Source organism: Strix uralensis, chromosome 15, assembly GCF_047716275.1.
Source record: "Strix uralensis isolate ZFMK-TIS-50842 chromosome 15, bStrUra1, whole genome shotgun sequence".
NCBI lineage: Eukaryota > Metazoa > Chordata > Aves > Strigiformes > Strigidae > Strix > Strix uralensis.
Window position 1 is genome coordinate 13,287,056 of NC_133986.1, and position 15,973 is coordinate 13,303,028.

The following is a 15,973-nucleotide window of genomic DNA, read 5'->3' on the forward strand; positions in this document are numbered from 1 at the left end:
TGGGCTGCTCCTCGCCTGCCCTCAGCTGCCTCCCATGATGATTCTCTCCTGCCTGCCAGGAATGTGAGCTCAGAGCGGAGCGAGGCCCGTCGGAAGCTGCGGGAATGTGATGGTCTGGTGGATGCCCTGATCTACATCGTCCAGTCTGAGATTGGCCAGAAGGACTCGGACAGCAAGGTACCACCGTGGGGGTGTTGCTGGGGCATGTGCAGAGCTCTGCCCTTGTCAGCCAGCTCTAGCAGTGCTCTGCTGTTCATGGTGGCTGAAGCAGGGTTTGTCCTAAGGCAGATGAAGAATGGACAGGGGGAATCTTCACCAGGGAGGGGTTTGGCCTGGTGGGACTAGCTTGGGAAAACCCAGTCCTGGCTCACACCTTTCCATGATCTCAACTTGGGAAGAGCGAGCCTGCGTGGGGTGTGCCTTGGGTGCTGTCTGGGCAGGAGGTGTCCAGCACCTGGCCTGCCGTTTGCAGTAGGAATGTTGCTCCTCCAAGTGGAGTCACTTGTCCCTGTGATGGTACCCCCCTGGCTCGGGGCTACCTGATCTGCCTTGACGAGGCATTGCCTTGAATTCTTCTTGAGCCTTTCCTTGGACCTTTTGTGCTGATGGCAGAGAGATTTTTGGCCCAGCAGAGTGTGAACTCATGCCTGCAGAAGTTCATGCCAGAACTGGCCACACCTTCACTGGGATGGGGGTGTGCTCCAGCTCCATCTTGGGTGGAGCTGCATATCCCGTGGTCCCCGGCCCCCTTGGCCTGGCTCTGGGTTGCAAGCTGTGATGGGGCCCTCAGACACGGGATGGGCATGTGCTGCTCCAGGTCAAACCATCTGGCTTTCTCTCTAGCTGGTGGAGAACTGTGTGTGCCTGCTGAGAAACTTGTCCTACCAAGTCCACCGTGAGATCCCCCATGCAGAGCGCTACCAGGAGACCCCTCTGGCCCCCGCCAACAATGCTGGGCCCCACGCAGCGAGCTGCTTCGGTGCCAAGAAGGGCAAAGGTTCGTTACGTGGCAGCAGCATGGAGGGAGGTGGGATGAAGAAGTTCTACAGTGGAGCTTGAGGGTGGTCTGGGGTCTTGGTGCTCCTACTCTGGCATCTCTTGTGCGAAGGCTAAACTGCAGCTTCCTCTGGAGAGACGCAGTGGCCCGTGCCTCCCCTGGCTTTGGGAGCTACTGCTTGGCTTACACAAAATGTTTGACACAAGCTAATGGTGGGTTTCTGTGGTGGTGGGATGGTGATGGATAGATGTCCACTAACTTCACACCTTCCCTTTTCTCCTGTGTTGCCCCTTCCCCTTCCCTTTGCTTTCTTGCCAAATGATCTGCCCCATGATGCTGTTGGCACTTCTCTCCTCCTGCCTCCCCTCTCTCCTGTCCTTCTCTCCGCTTCGCCAATAGACGAATGGTTCTCCAGAGGTGAGTGTGCTCTTGGTTTTAATTTTTCTGTGGTTTGATTGGGTGCTTTCTCTAGCTCTCTTTGTTCCCCTCCCCCCAGCTGGGCACGTACTGCCTGCAGTGTGGCTAATGCCCTTGACCTTCCCTCCTGGCACATGCTGGTAGCTTGACTTCAGCTCACCTCTGGGCTTGTTCTTGTAGCAAGTGGCAAAGAGCTGTTGGGCTGAGATGGGTGGGGAGAGGAGGTGAGGTGTCTTACGCCTCTCTGCTTACCCTCTGAAGGCAAAAAGCTCCCGGAAGACCCTGGTGCCGACACAGTGGATTTTCCCAAAAGAACAACTCCAGCCAAAGGTATGTGCCTCTGTGTCTTTGCTTGGGCATGTGGGGCTGCTTTTCCACAAGCAGCCCAGGAGAGAAGTGAGTAGAGTTGGCTTCCCATTGAAGTGAGCCTCTCAAATGGGCAGAGGTTTGGTTTGGAGGTGGTGTGTTTCTGGTTGCCCAAGTGCCTGTTAAAACACTCGCTCTGCTGCAGACAGTTGTGAGGGTGTGTGCTGTGCCTGGAGGAGGCCAGTGCTGCCTCGGGACCAGCTTCCTGGGGCTGCAGAGGGAACTGGGGCACAGCGTGGTGACACAGCCCTAGGACGGGCAGCCTCTATGGTGGTCTTGGACTTCTCAGTGCAGTTGCTCTCTTGCCTGCTCTGCTCTTCTGGGCACGAAGAACAGGCAGGATTTAAAGCCAAAAAACCCTGCCTTAAAGTGTTCTCAAGCATGAGGAAAGGTCATTCCAGGAAGCCTCTGGGTACAAACGTCTCGCTGCCTAGAGGGTTGTGAATTACAGCCCCGCTCTGGCTGGTCAAGAAGTGGGCATTAGCCCAGGGCTTGAGTTCAGCTGCTTCTACCCCAAATCACCACGTGGTTCCTGGGAGGATGCTGGTGCTCCCAGGGGTATGAAGAGTCAAGCTAGAAGAATCACAAGGAAACTTAGGACAGACCTGACCTTGTGAGCAGCTCAGATATGTGGTTGGTGGCTCCTCAGGCTGACCTGGGCTGTGGGAAGGGTCAGCACCCATCTCGGGCAGAAACCTGAGAAGCCATCTGCTCTTTTTGGGGGCTGGGGACATCCCTCACCACAGCTGAGGACAGAGAACAAGATGGAAAACCCGGCCTTGCAACTGTAAACTGCAGCCTCACTGCTGCTTTAGAAATCACTTCTGGGCAATATGTTTCCATGGAAAAGAGTTAATACTTGAAGGCCTGATGCCTGTCTGCTTGCTAGGGTGGTGGCATCCTGGATCAGGGCTGGTGCTGGGGGCCTGGGTTTCCGGCACTGTGGGTCAGCCTGGACCCCTCTGCACCAAGGATCTGTCCTCTGGGGAGCAGCGAGCCTGGGTGAAAGCTTCCAGCCTCATCTGCCCAGCAGTGCTCCTTTGGATTAGTCGGATGCCAGCAGAGCCCTTCAGTAAGCCCTTCCTACCTGTGTTCCTCTGGCAGGCTATGAGCTCCTCTTCCAGCCAGAAGTGGTCCGGATATACATCTCCCTTCTAAAGGAAAGCAAGACTCCGGCCATCCTGGAGGCTTCGGCAGGAGCCATACAGAACCTGTGTGCTGGCAGCTGGACGGTGAGTGCCCGCGGCACCCCCCGATGTGTGCTGCGGGGAGGGCGCCCTGGGGAGCCTGCAGAGCTCTGGATGGCCGGGGCTCTGCTGCTTCAGGCGGCTGGCTTGGTGTGGGGCTCCCTGCCCAGGGAGATGCTCCTGGGGAGAGGCTGTGCCCGCCCGGTGACGCTGTGGTGCTGTGCTCTGTCCTGCAGTACGGCCGGTACATCCGCTCGGCCCTGCGCCAGGAGAAGGGGCTCTCCGCCATCGCTGACCTCCTGACCCACGACAGCGAGCGAGTGGTGAAAGCGGCCTCCGGGGCCCTGCGCAACCTGGCTGTCGACTTGCGTAACAAAGAGCTGATAGGTGAGGGCTGCAGAGGGGGGACGCCATGCTCTCCGTGTCCATCTGGGTTAGGCAGGAGCTTCCTCCTGATATCGGCAGCTGAGGAAGCGTGTGGGCATGGTATCAGCCCAGCACCTCTCTACTGCTCCTCTCCCAGAGTAGCACGTACCGAGCTCCACTGAGAGGGACATCAAAAATTGGTCACCTGTCCCTGGTCCTTCTGCAGTGATTTTTTTTTTTCCCTTGCAGTCCTCTTCCTCGCTTGCTCATGCCCAGTTCTTTCCCCATCCCAGGTAAACATGCCATCCCCAACCTAGTGAAGAACCTGCCCGGAGGCCAGCAGACCCCAGCCAAAAACCTCTCTGAGGACACAGTGGTGTCAATCCTCAACACCATCAATGAAGTAATTGTGGACAACCTCGAGGCTGCCAAGAAGCTGCGGGAAACACAGGGGATTGAGAAGTTGGTGCTAATCAACAAATCTGGGTAGGCTCTGCTTGAAGGATAGTGCAAGGGGCAGAGAGGGGCTTCTCCGGGAGCTTGTTCGAGGCCATTGGGAATTTCCAAACGTTTCTCCCTTCACCTCTTCCTAGGAACCGCTCAGAGAGAGAAGTCCGAGCAGCCGCCCTCGTCTTGCAGACAGTCTGGGGATATAAAGAGCTGCGGAAGCCCCTTGAGAAGGAGGGCTGGAAGAAGTCAGATTTCCAGGTATGGGGATGCCCTGTTGTGGCTGGGGTAGTAGGTTGGGTCCCGCAGCAGGGAGAAGGGTGTTCCTGGAGCTCAGCAGTACTGGATTTCAGCTCTTACCTTGCTGGTGGGGTTGGAGACCCTCGAAGGTGTCCCCTCTGCTGTTTCTCAGCGCGTGACCAACAGGAAGCTTTTACAAAGGATGAAACACCTAAAAGCTTTAAGCCGTGTCCCACACATAAGCATGTGGATCTGCAGGCAGGGAAGTTTGCAGCACTAAAAGCCACTGGCAGTGCTGAAGAACAAGGCTCTTGAGGGCTCAGTTTTTCCCAAAAGCTGGGACTGTCCTTGCTGCTTAAGGGCTGGCTGCTGGAACACCCTCTGGTTGCCTCAGGCCCCTTGCTCAAGGGCTGTGGGAGGGTTCCTGGGTCTGGAGGGGTGGGATGTGCTGATGGGGAAGGAATCTCTGGGCCAGAGTGTGAGTGCTCGTTGTCTGATGCTCCAGGTGAACCTGAGCAATGTGTCCCGAACCCAGGGAGGCAACTCGTTTGATGACAGCACCTTGCCTCTCATCGACAGGAACCAAAAATCAGGTGTGTTCCTTCCCTTCAGCACCTGTCCCCACTGTCATCCTTCCACCTTGTGGGTACCCAGAACAGGTGGTCTTTGTCCCCTCCCTGTTCTTCAGCCCTGGCTTTTGTGGCAGCCACAGCTGTTCACACAAGGCTGTCAGTCTGGGCTTTAGGTGCTTCTCAGGACTGGAAATGATGCGTGCAGTTAGCATAGGTCCTGTAGCATCCTTGGGTCAACGGTGCTGTAGCTGGGTCTGGGCTCCTCTTGCTGGGGTGGGCAGTGGTTCCTCTGCTGCTCGTGGCTGCAGGGGCGGTGTCTGACCTGCTGCTCTCCTGTGCTTGTAGACAAGAAGTCCTCCCGGGAAGAGATCCAGATGAGCAACATGGGACCAGGTAGGAGAGGGACTGGGATGGGGGCGTCTTGCCTCCTTGGTGTGGTGGGAGGGGGCAGAGTTCGCCTCTTCCGTGGGGACGATGCTGCCCCTCACGGAGGTGACGTGACTGTCCCCTCTCCTGCTCCAGACAACTATTCCACACTCAATGAGAGGGACCACAGCAGGACACTGGACCGATCCGGTGACCTCGGAGATATGGAGCCGGTGAAGGCAGCGCCGTTGATGGTGAGCAGCTCTTCCTAGTGTGGGGGAAGAGTGAGTGGGACCGGGGTGCAGGAGGTGACACATCGCTGTCCTGGCTGGCAGGAGGAGGGGAGAACTGGGCTCCCATGACTAACAACCCCCCCACCTGCTCCATCACCCCTACTAACCCCTGTGTGTCTGCAGCAGGAGGAGGGGCAGGAATCGCAGCCTGAGGTAGAGGAGGCGGAGGAGGATGCTGCCATGTTTCCCCCCATGTCGGTATGTCCCGCAGTGTCCTGAACAGCGGTGACAGATCCTGCTGTGCTGTTAGGGGTGCTTTGGCCAGCCAGATTCTGCTCTGATCGCTGCTGCCCGCAATCGCTGCTTGATCCATCGGGGCCATGATCACACCTCCACTGCTCACTGGCTCCCTGGGCATGCTAACATCTCTCCTTCTCTCTCCACAGCAGAAGATCTAGCTGACATCCCCGCCTCCACTCAGTTTGGGTTGATAATATATTATATATATAAATATATATATAACTCTTCGTGGTGGAATGGACCGACTTTTACCTTGTCTTATTTTTGGATTTTTTGCTGGACTGTTTGTGCCAACTAGCCAGCCAAATGACTGGGCCTGGTCCCGCAGGGGCAGCCCGGGCCACTCTGCCTCCTCTAGACCGCTGCACCTCCCCGTTCTGGGACACCTTGACCGATAACTCTTCCTCCCTGTCCTCCACCACCTCCTTCCTCCAGAGAGTAAAAGCCTCCTGCCTGACTCTGCCGGACCGACCGGCATGGATGCTGCAAAAGGACTCCGGATCTCTGCCTTGACCAGGAGCTGCCTTCTCTCCCACGCCTTCCCTCTGCTCGGAGATGTCTGCAGGGACAGAGTCTGGGACCTCACTCGCCGCCTTTTTGTCTTGGTTTGGGTTTCTCTTTTGTTGCCTATAGGATATATTTTTGTGCGGGATCACTCTTCAGCTGGGGCTGTGGGGATAACGGGAGCATTCCCTCCCTGGCGGCGGCGGGACCAGGGCGAGGGGGGTTGGAGTCATGGAGGGGTGAGGGGAAGGAAAACCAGCAATAACTTCTCTTGCTTTGCTCTAGATGAGGCTTCGGGGACATGGGAAGGGGGATCTGGCTCTGGGTCCTGCGAAGGGGTCTGGATGGGGCCGCTGGCCCCCACCCGGTGACTGTGTGAGGAGGGATCCCTGTGTGGGGAGGATGGTCAGTGCGGGGGCTTGGGATGGGCCTCCCGGTGCTGGAGGCAGCGGGTCCCTGTGGGAGGAGACGCGACGGGGCTTCTGGGGAGAGGCTGCGCGGGGCACGCTGCGTGCCGGGCGCGAGGAGCAGGGCTGGCAGGGCTGCAGGCGGGTAGAGCCAGGATCCCCCCTCTCACCCCGCGCACCGGCCGCCTGCGGCGGTGCCCCTCTGACTTTCTCTTGACACGTGCCTTTCTTTTGCCACTGTGAAATAGCTCTTTGAATCGTACTGTCTGGCTTCTTCGCTGGGGAAGGGGTGTTTCCTGGGCTTCCGGCAGGACTGAGCTCTTCCCTTCCCCAGCGGCAGCCTTAATTGTCTGCAGTGAGGCTGGAAGCCTGTGTCTGGGGGGATCCCAGCCCCCCTGCCCTCACTGATGCGGCACAGGACTCTCATCTGCATCCTGTCCTGGGGAGACGAGGCTGCCACAGGAGCTGGGATGTACATGTCCCCCTCCCCCTCCTCCTCCTCTCTGCTGTGGTGGTGGGGGGCACATCCAAGTGCTGTGATCTTTTGGGGAGCCCTTAGGCTCCCTGTGAACTGGAAGCCTCTCTATGAGGCTGCAAACTGGAGCAGGAGCCCTCCCCAGCGTGGGGCTCCCCCGAAGCGTGGGCTCAGGCGAGGAGCGGGGAGGCTGCAGCAGACAGAACTGGTGCCTTGCTCCTGCCCGCTCCTCTGCCTGGAAGCACCTTCCGGCTCTGGCTGAGCCCTCCCTGGCTCCAGCCCCACCTCAGCGCGGTTTGGTTTTGTTCTGGGGTCTAACTCTTCTCTTTTCCTTTAAATATGTAAAACACTAATTCCTTTTTTTAATTTTTAACTCCAAATGAACCAAAAAAAAAGCTTCCCCCTTCTCTCCTCCCCTGCCCTGGCTCTTCTGGGCCACCCCTGCCCTGGCAGGGAGTCAGGCTAGGGAGGAGGGGAGTGGGGAGCAAGAAGCCGTTCCTTGTCTGATTCCTGTGCACACTCTTGTAACGCTTTTAAAACAAAATGATTTTTTTATATAAATAAAGTTTTTAAAGTGTGTCTCTGTGCCTTCCACTTAAGGCCTTGGTGTCTTTAGCTTTGCAGTGGGGAACAAATGCCTCTTCTCGGGGCAGGGCTGCGCGCTTGAGCGTTGCTTGTTTGTGTGTGGCTCTGAAAGGTGCCACTTTGTGACAAACCCTTTCTCGGGTGGGAGTGACATTTCCTCTCTTAGCAAAAGATTGGAGGAAAAATACAAAGCACCAAAACTCTGCTTTGTACTGAGCTCGCAAAAATTTTTGCAGGGCAGCTGAGAACCCCTTCTCTCCCCAGAGCATTAGGGCTTCCTGCTGGGAAGCCTTTCCCTCCGTTACCCCTCTCCTCCGGGGGCTGGCGGACTTTGCAGGAGTGCAGAAATACTAATAGTCCATCCTCAAAAAAGGGGGAGCCCTCTGGAGCAGGGGCTGCCCCCGAAGGGCACAGATGAGCTGCAAATGTGCTCATCCCTTTCTCGGGAGTACTGAAGCCAGGCTCAAACACCATGTTAACCCACTTTGCTTTCACCCCTCTGTGTGTGTGTGAAAATACAGAAAGAAATTCTGTAAATGTGTGGAAATACCTTTTTGGAAGCAGTTTTCTGGCTTCTGCTTCAACCTGTTTTTTTTCCTGAAGCTGCATTGCTGTTGGAAAGATTTTACTGCCCTGTGGCAGCGGGATGCAGTCGGGGGTGAGGCAGGGCTGGGGGGGGCTGATTTCCTGCGCAGTGCAGCCCCACGGGAGCTTGAACCGCTCTCCCAGAGCGCCTGGGGCTGCCCTCCTCTAGGTTACGGGAGAAAGTCACCCCTGGCCTGCAGCACCCTGGGAGCTGGGGACCCAGTGCACCCATGGGTGGGGGGAGCACTGACAGATGCCCCTGGCTATGGGGGTTCCAGCCCTCCCACCTTGCCTTGTAGTCTTGTCCCCAAAGCCACCAGCAAGTGGAGCAAAGGCAGGGCCAGGTGTTTTATTGCTTCAGGTTGAGGGGGCAATGCCTGGAATGCGGCTTGGCAGGGACAAGGCTGGGAACGCCTTGAGGGGAAGGGGGACGGGGAATGATGCCGGGGTGTCTGGCTTGGCAGAGACAGTGCTGGGGGCTTTTGGCTCTGCAGGACCGATGCCAGGGGGGTCGGTGGGTGGGAGGACACGAGGCACGTTTGGCTCAGCAGGGACGGCGCCAGGGATGTCGGCGTGGGGACGATACCAGGGACAGGCAGGCAGGAAGGGTGGCTGCGTGCTGGGGTGCGGCTGGGGCGCCGCGGCTCAGAGGAAGAGCTTGTCGTGGCAGGCCTGGCAGTACATCTTGTTGCCGCGCTCGCGGAAGGTGCCTTTCTGCAGCTGGCCCAGGCAGTAGGCGCAGATGAAGTGCTCGGGGTGGTACTTGCGCCCCGTGGCCGTGATGCAGCGGCCGGTTACGGGGTGGCCGCAGCCGTGGCAGATGTTGCCCTGCCGCTGGTGGAAGTGCAGCTCACAGTAGGGCCGACCCTCCAGCTCGAAGAAGGAGCCGCTGGCGAAGCCGCTCAGGCACTCCTGGGGGGAAGGAGACGGGGAAGGCTGGCACGGCCTTGGGGACACGCTCACCCCCGCACCCCCGCCGGCCCGCCGCCCACTCACCGCGCACACGAAGCACTCGGGGTGCCAGACGCCCTGCAAGGCCGACAGGTAATTGTCCGTCACGGGGCGCTCGCAGCCCTGGCATTTCGGGGCAAACATAGCCAGGAAGTCCTGGCGGCAGTACGGCTTCCCACTCCGCTCGTGGAAACCTGCAGGGAGGGTGTCGGGATGGGCACCCACCTGGGGGGAGGCTCGGGGTGGGGGGCAGCAGGGCAAGGGAAGGAGCGTGGGGGGATGTCGGATGTGGCAAGGGTGCAACGGTGGGGCTATGGCGGGGGGGGGATGCCAGGGCAGGGCTATGGCAGGGGAAATCAGGATGGGGGCAATGGGGCAGGACCCCCACTCCTGCCCCCCGGGACATACCGTCATCTCCGAACACCTTCCCGCAGTGGGCACAGAAGAAGTGCTCGGGGTGCCAGGTCTGGTCCAGGGCCGTGAGGACTTTCTGCAGGAAGAAGCAAGGTGAGGCTGCCAGTGGCGGTGGGGGGTGGCATGGGAGGCCGGGGGGGTCTTACCTCACAGATGGGGCCGGCACAGTAAGCGCAGCGGGGGGTGAAGGCCTGGTAGTAGTCCTCCTGGCAGTATGCCTGCCCACCCCGCTCAAAGAAGGGGCAGCCGCCCAGCTCCTGCCCACAGCGGGTGCAGGTGAAGTGCTCGGGGTGCCAGGTTTTGCCCAGGGCTGTGAGCACCTGTGAGGAGGTGGGGGGCAGCAAGAGCAGCTCCAGGGGATGCCGTCAGCTAAGGGTAGAGGGGCAGCAGGGTGGAGGTGCGGGGGGTTCACCTTGCCGGCAATGGGCTTGTGGCAGGCAGCGCAGATGCCAGCAGTGGCAGTGCTGATGCCCAGCTCCTGCAGGTCCTGGGTGAGACTGCCCAGCATGTTGTCCAGCGAGGATGAGGTGTCCACTGGCACCCCGGCTCCCTGTCCTGTGACCGCCAGCTGCCAGGCAGGAGGATGGTGAGAGCTGGGTGAGGGCCAGGCCCCCAACTCCTTGCCCCAGGGCCAAAGCTCACCTTACTCTGCATGTGGCCCAGGTCGGCCAGGAGCTCGTCCAGCTGCCAGGCAGCTGCTGTGGGTGGAGGCGAGGAGAGACGCGGCTGCGGGACCATCACGGAGCTGCTGAGCACGGCAGAGAGTGAGGGACGCTGCGGCTTCCAGCCCGAGGCCAGAGTGCGCTCAGGGCTGAGAACCCTCCACCCCCGTGAGATGCTGCCCTTTCCTCATGGGCCACAGCAGGGGACGGGGGACAGGGGCCTCCCCAGGGATGTGCTGGTGGGGAGCGGCTGTATGTTATGGGAGGGGGGGGTGGTCTGCTGGAAGCCCCGTCCTCACCCCAGCAGTGCTGCAGGGACGCAGGATGCAACCCCCCCACCCCAGCTTGCGGAAGGACACGTTTCTTGGGGCAATATGCATGAGGCCAGGTAACCCCGGGGAACGCGTCCAAGCAATGGAAAGGGTAGTCCCAAATGGCTTCGCTGCCTCCCATGGCTATGTTTTACCTGTACACTGTCTTCAAAGCCTCCTCTGGAGGCTGAGCCCGGGGTGGCAGCTGCACCTGGAAGGACAAACCCTTGTGACTGAGCCCATAGGATGCTCCCCTGGCACTCTTCACTGCCCGTCCAGCACCACCACCCCTGTCACAAGCTGAGCGGGGTCTCAGCCGCCAGCCCCACTGTGTTGAGGCATTACCTTTGCAGCCGCTGAGGCAAGTGGCTCATGGCCACGGGGGGCTGGGGGCCCAGCTGTGGCCAAATCCTGCTTGTAGGAGCTTGGCACCTGCAGCACACAGTCCTTGGGGGCCGGGCGAGAGCTCTGCTCCAGTTCTGCCAGCAAAGCATCTGCACGGAGAGACCCAGGTCAGACGCGCCAGCCACTGGCTGCCCCCTGCTCCTGTGCGCCCTCCTAAGCAGTCTTGTGCCACTCCTGAAATCTCAGGAGCAAAAGCAGTGTCACAGCAGCTTGGCAACCAGGTGCCAGGGCTCTGAGGGATGGTGGTGGCCCTGAGCACCCTCACCTGGACCCCCATCCCCAACACAGGATGTGCCGACCGCACTGTGCAGCCTTCCTGAAGCATGGGGGACGGCTGGCAACAGGGCTCCTACTTCCCCACATACTATCTCTGGCTTACAAAGAAACATCCACCAGCCCTTAAATTCATCCCAGCACAAGCCCTGGCACGGGAGAGCTAAATCTCAGTGCTTTCTGTGCACCCAGAGTGGCACTTCCTGCAGCGACGGTGAAGCGCTTTCTCTTTCTGCTTTAACCTTGCTACCTCACTGCCCTCATGTTGGGAAACAGGGGGGATCCCCCCCAGCAGCTGCTTCCCTGACCCCATCTCTCCCACCCCGGGCCAGGGATGACTCCCGGCACCCTTGGATGTTGTGCCACACCCTTGGGCTGCTCGGCCCGTTGCGTGCAGCCGGGATTGTATCGTTGCGGCAGCCTGTTTCCTGTCTTCAAGCGTTCTCCATTTTCGGCCAAGCGCTCGCTCGGCTGCCTGGGCCCTGTTTGTCCCCTGAGATGGGGGAAGGCATGGCAGGGAGTGTGGCTCCATTGCTGCCCCCTCTGCAGCATCCCCACCTGACCCTGAGGTAGAGAAAGGACAAGGCTCCCCTGAGCCGCCGAAGGCACAACCCCGCACCAGGCCTGGGCACGGGCCTGGCTCTGGAGGGTCCTGGCTTACCTAAATCCTCCATCCTGCCTCGGCATGGGGTCCCGGCGGCTGAGGGGCTGGGGTGGTGACCTGGCAGTCTGGGCTGCGCAGGCTTTTGGTTCCGCTCTCCAGCCTCGCCTCCACCACCCCGCCCCCAGGACTGGGGTTTGTCGCTCGGGGTTTTTCCTCTGTGGGTTGTGCGCTCTGCACCACGTGTGACAGGCAGCAGGCAGAAAGTGGTGGCAGAGGCTGGGGCAAGGGGAGCCGAGAGCAGCCCCAGGTTGGGGCTGGAGAGGGAAGAAACTGGCTAGTGGGTTGTTCAGGCAGCTCCGGACTCATAAAAACATCGGAACTCCTTGGGCATCTCGGCTGGAAGCCAGAGCGCACGCATCCTGCAGACCCATGGCCTTTCCAGAAGCCACCAGCTGCATGTGACGAGGGACGGCATCCCTGCGCCAGGGGGAAATGCATTTGCAATGGTGTGATGGAGGTAGGCACAGGACACACAGTGCTGGCATGCTCCAACGCAGCCCTGCTTTTTGGAGAGATGCTTTTGGAGCTTCCTCTTGGATTTCCAGGTAATGGCAAATCCCTTTGTGTCACTTAGAGCCAGTGTGAATGCAAGGACTGGACTTGCTGTGGCCGTGCAGGCAGCGGTGGCACTGCCAAAGCTGGTGGCTGTGCTACGCTCTCCCCGTGTCAATGCTTTGGGCCACTTAAAAGTTTCCCAGAGGTGCCATGTGCGTGACTGCTGGGCATAGCTCAGCCCTGGGGATACACCCGCCCAGCGTGTCACCGCCAGCCAGGCACAACACCCACCAGACTGGAGCACTGATCTGTGCTGGTAATTTGAGCGATTTACCCACCATTGGGACTTTTCTGCTTCTCCTGAGCCAGAGTGTTTCAGTGTCTGGGCACCCCGTACGGCCCTCTCGGCCGATAAGCCCACGAGCACCTGGATGTGTGTTGGAGGCAGGAGCGACACAGGGGTTTCTGGCAGGGACACGGGTTGAGGTGGCGGTCTGCCTGCCCTGAGATGCAGGCACGGGTCCCTCGCCGTTCGGGACAGACAGACCCACAGGTACTGCCGTTATCCCTGGTGCCCCCACTGACGCCCAGGTCCTGTGAGGGTGATCTAGTGATATTTATGGCTTGGCTTTTTAGCAGAGAAATTTTTGGCACTGCTGAGAGCAGCCAGTGGATGTTGAAACAGCTCCAAGGGACTGGTGAGTGATCTGGGGTGGGGGGATGAAGTGGAGGCCGCTGCAGTGGAGAGAGGTAAAGAACTGGCATATTCATTACACTAGCGGACAGGGGAATGGCAGGAGATGGCAGTGCAATGATGCCCGCAGTCAAAACATGGACCTGAGGAGTAGACACCTGGGATGACATGTCCCACCACAACCCTCCAGCTTGTTTCTCCCCCAGAGCTGCTTTTCCAACCTGCTGCGAAGGGGTTTTCCCCCCACACTGCTGCTGGTGCTCTCGCCCTTGCTGGTCTATCATCCCATCGCAACACCCCTGCCCCGCTTGCCTTAGAGCCGGCTGTGGTGATTAATCTCAGATGGCGTGTGCAGGGGAGGCTGCATGTGGCTTGACACATCCTTTGTGTTCTTGCTAGGGTTTTTGGAGGAGGCATCACCTTGTGGGTGCATGTATAACATCTCAGACACCTTGGCTACCAGCCCCACGCAAGCCTCACTGCATCCTTGCTAGGCTCTTCATGAGTTTGGACTACCCAGGGGTTTCAAAGATGCTATAAAACCCTTGGGAGCCAAAGTTATGAGCCACACAGAGCCCATGGCTCCCTGCTGCTTCTCCTGTGGGTGTGTGACACTTCTTGCGATGTCTCACCTCTCTCACACCTCCCACGATGTGGGTATCTCTTTGATCTTGCTCCCATACTCTCTGGGTTTGCCTCTCTGCTGCCCACCCTCCATTTCATCCCCAGGGAAGAGGCTTGTTCAGAAAAAAAACTCATCCCAGATAAAGCCAAATAAGCCTCAGTTTTTTCCCATCATTGGCAGGGGAGAGGAGGCACAGTTCCATGCGCAGCTTCACCGTAGCAGCTTTATGCCTTGTCAGGAGAGCTTTCAGGAGTCTCAAAGGTTGCAGTCAAGCACTGCACTGCCTCCAGATGTGTGATTTGCCACGAAATAACCCAGATAGATACACAAGATGTTGCTGCTTCAGAAACATTACTGATCCTGGGGAAGAAGAGGTTCACCTCAAGGCCAAATAAAAGCAGGTGGGTGTCTGTGGCAGCAACGAGCAGGATGCAGCCATCTGTCGGCACCTGGAAGAGGGTCTGCCGTCGGGACCTGTAAGCATCCTCACGGACACCCGCAGGCTCCGTCGGTGGCTGGGCTGAGCCTGCTCCTTCCAAGTCCGTCCTCTCCACGAGTCTGCTAAACCCCCGTGCAGAGGCAGCTGCAGCCTCCTGCACAGCTGAGGCACGAGCGCTTGCTGCGCAGCTCCAGCCGACACCGTCTGGGCCACCCGTTCTCACACATCGCTGACCCTGTCTGCACCATCAGGGTAGGATGGGGTTGAATTAAGCCCCTTTGTACCAAGAGGGCACGTCAAGGTTCACTTAATTACACTCCACGTAGGTGAAGCTCTTTCGTTGTCTGCTGACAGTAGAGACACCCAGCAGGGCACCGTCTCAGGAGAAGCCACGTGCGATGCTGAACGGTGAGTCCCGTGATATGCTTCAGGACAAGCAATGCTGAGAGCTACCCGAAAGTCAAGTCACTGCTTGTATCACTCCCCTGTGGCTACTTTGAGACACTTCCCTTTCTGCAAATAACAGAACCTTCCTGTCTGCGGAAGGTTTCAGGTTATTTTTAGACTTCTGAGTGATTTACTCTTCCCCTCCAGTGATAATGTGAGCCCCAGTGTGAACAAGTATTTGGAGCTGTAACTTCATGTTATAAAATTTCCCAGTACAAAACACAAGCCCAACAGATGCAAATGGCTGAGCTGTGTCCTGATCTGAGCTGTATTTCCGTGCAATGGTTTAGCCAACCTATTTTAACAAGAATTAAGCGATACCATGCCTTGCCTACAAAGGAGAAATCAACCATGACAGCGACTTGAGAATAACTTCCCACATCGAGACTCTCTAGTTTGAAATAAAGTTTATTTAAGAATAAATGCAAAGTCATTTCATAGCAAAGAGTATGAGTTAACTGTAGCAGAACAGTTAGTTTGGAAAGTGATGTCAATCACTTTTCCAGCTAGACGAGTCCTTGGGGAGAAAAAAAATACTTTCAGCCACTTACAATACAAACAGCAGTGGCAGACATTACTTAAATTCTTGCTGAGATTTCCTTCTTGAGAGAGAAACATTTCAATTGAAAGAAAACTAACAGATTGACATTGGACTGACAAAATGCAAGACCCAGCCAAACTGTCTCTGTGCTGAAAATGAGTCTCAACCACCCGGGTAAGTGACTCTGGAGAGGGTTTGTACACCACCTTTGAAACTCGCCGCTGCTCAGAAAGCGTGTTGCCACAGCTTCTGCAGGAGGCTGGACCAGCGGGCTCTTGCCTTGTTCTGGAAGGGACAGGAGGAATCCCTGTGTGAGTATCTTGAACTTTCCTGGTTCTTTAGCTTTCCCATTAGGATGTACTCCTCCTCCCCACGGCCCAGCGTCTTTGCCAAGAGGAATCAGACTACGCGGTTCTCCACAATAAGATGGTTTATTAGAGCACTCTCAGGAACTGAGGAATGGAGATTTGGACACACTTTTGTTTTCTAGTCACACGTAATAAGGTTTAGGACTTGAAACTCAAAAACAGGAGGAAATAGGCAGACCGAGTCACCTCACTGACGGGTGTCAGTTTACCAAACATGATTTACCAGCTAAATGCCTCAAGCTTTTTGAATTCCCTTTTATTTTTGCTGGATGAAGAGCACCTCCTTCTGCTGCTGTGGTGGGGCACCCTTCCCAGAAGGGCACTGCACACGCTTGAAACAAAGAGTGGACGTGAATGCCAGCTTATGCAGAGGAGCTTTCCTCTTACCAACCACGCTGGGGGGCCAAGGGGCAGCGCCCCCAGGAAGCGCAGCGTGGCCTGCCTCTCTTTGGCTCTTTGTAAAGCAGCTTCCGCCTCTTCCCCGGAAAGATTCTCCCCTGTGTAGGGTAAGTTCTCGAGTTTTGTTTGGACCTCCTCGTGGAAGCTGGAGGCTTGCAGCCAAGCAGACTGCTGTGCACCTACCCCTGAGGCAGTGGCTCCTGCCACTGTATCCCCCACGTCAAAGGCTGCTTGCACC

General features: G+C 57.8%; 2 protein-coding genes across 8 annotated transcripts in view; one reads left to right on the forward strand and one right to left on the reverse strand.

Moving 5' to 3' along the window:
- The window catches only part of CTNND1 (catenin delta 1), a 30,923-nt gene extending 23,467 nt beyond the window's left edge, over positions 1-7,456 (forward strand). For 3 of the 6 annotated variants that reach the window (XM_074884283.1, XM_074884284.1, XM_074884285.1), the window contains exons 9-20: positions 60-177; positions 844-997; positions 1,397-1,414; positions 1,676-1,744; positions 2,885-3,012; positions 3,204-3,354; positions 3,627-3,819; positions 3,927-4,041; positions 4,526-4,613; positions 4,938-4,985; positions 5,115-5,212; positions 5,375-5,616. In XM_074884283.1, the coding sequence (XP_074740384.1) occupies positions 60-177; positions 844-997; positions 1,397-1,414; positions 1,676-1,744; positions 2,885-3,012; positions 3,204-3,354; positions 3,627-3,819; positions 3,927-4,041; positions 4,526-4,613; positions 4,938-4,985; positions 5,115-5,212; positions 5,375-5,470 (1,276 nt within the window). In that variant the 3' untranslated portion in view covers positions 5,471-5,616. Of the gene's footprint in view, positions 1-59; positions 178-843; positions 998-1,396; positions 1,415-1,675; positions 1,745-2,884; positions 3,013-3,203; positions 3,355-3,626; positions 3,820-3,926; positions 4,042-4,525; positions 4,614-4,937; positions 4,986-5,114; positions 5,213-5,374; positions 5,617-5,637 lie in introns of those variants that run through there. The other 3 variants (XM_074884287.1, XM_074884288.1, XM_074884286.1) reach the window with 3 other exon arrangements.
- Positions 7,457-8,381: 925 nt separating this feature from the next.
- On the reverse strand, positions 8,382-11,832 carry LPXN (leupaxin). 2 transcript variants are annotated; one of them, XM_074884291.1, is made up of 9 exons: positions 11,725-11,832; positions 10,731-10,879; positions 10,541-10,596; positions 10,055-10,157; positions 9,825-9,980; positions 9,559-9,732; positions 9,407-9,488; positions 9,044-9,192; positions 8,382-8,959 (listed from the first exon to the last, which is right to left on the reverse strand). In XM_074884291.1, exons 1-9 carry the CDS (start codon positions 11,735-11,737, stop codon positions 8,693-8,695), a joined length of 1,149 nt encoding a protein of 382 aa, XP_074740392.1. In that variant the 5' UTR covers positions 11,738-11,832; the 3' UTR covers positions 8,382-8,692. The 2 variants fall into 2 exon arrangements, with proteins under 2 accessions (XP_074740392.1, XP_074740391.1); XM_074884290.1 differs by having other exon boundaries at positions 10,055-10,160.
- Between the last annotated feature and the right edge of the window lie 4,141 nt (positions 11,833-15,973).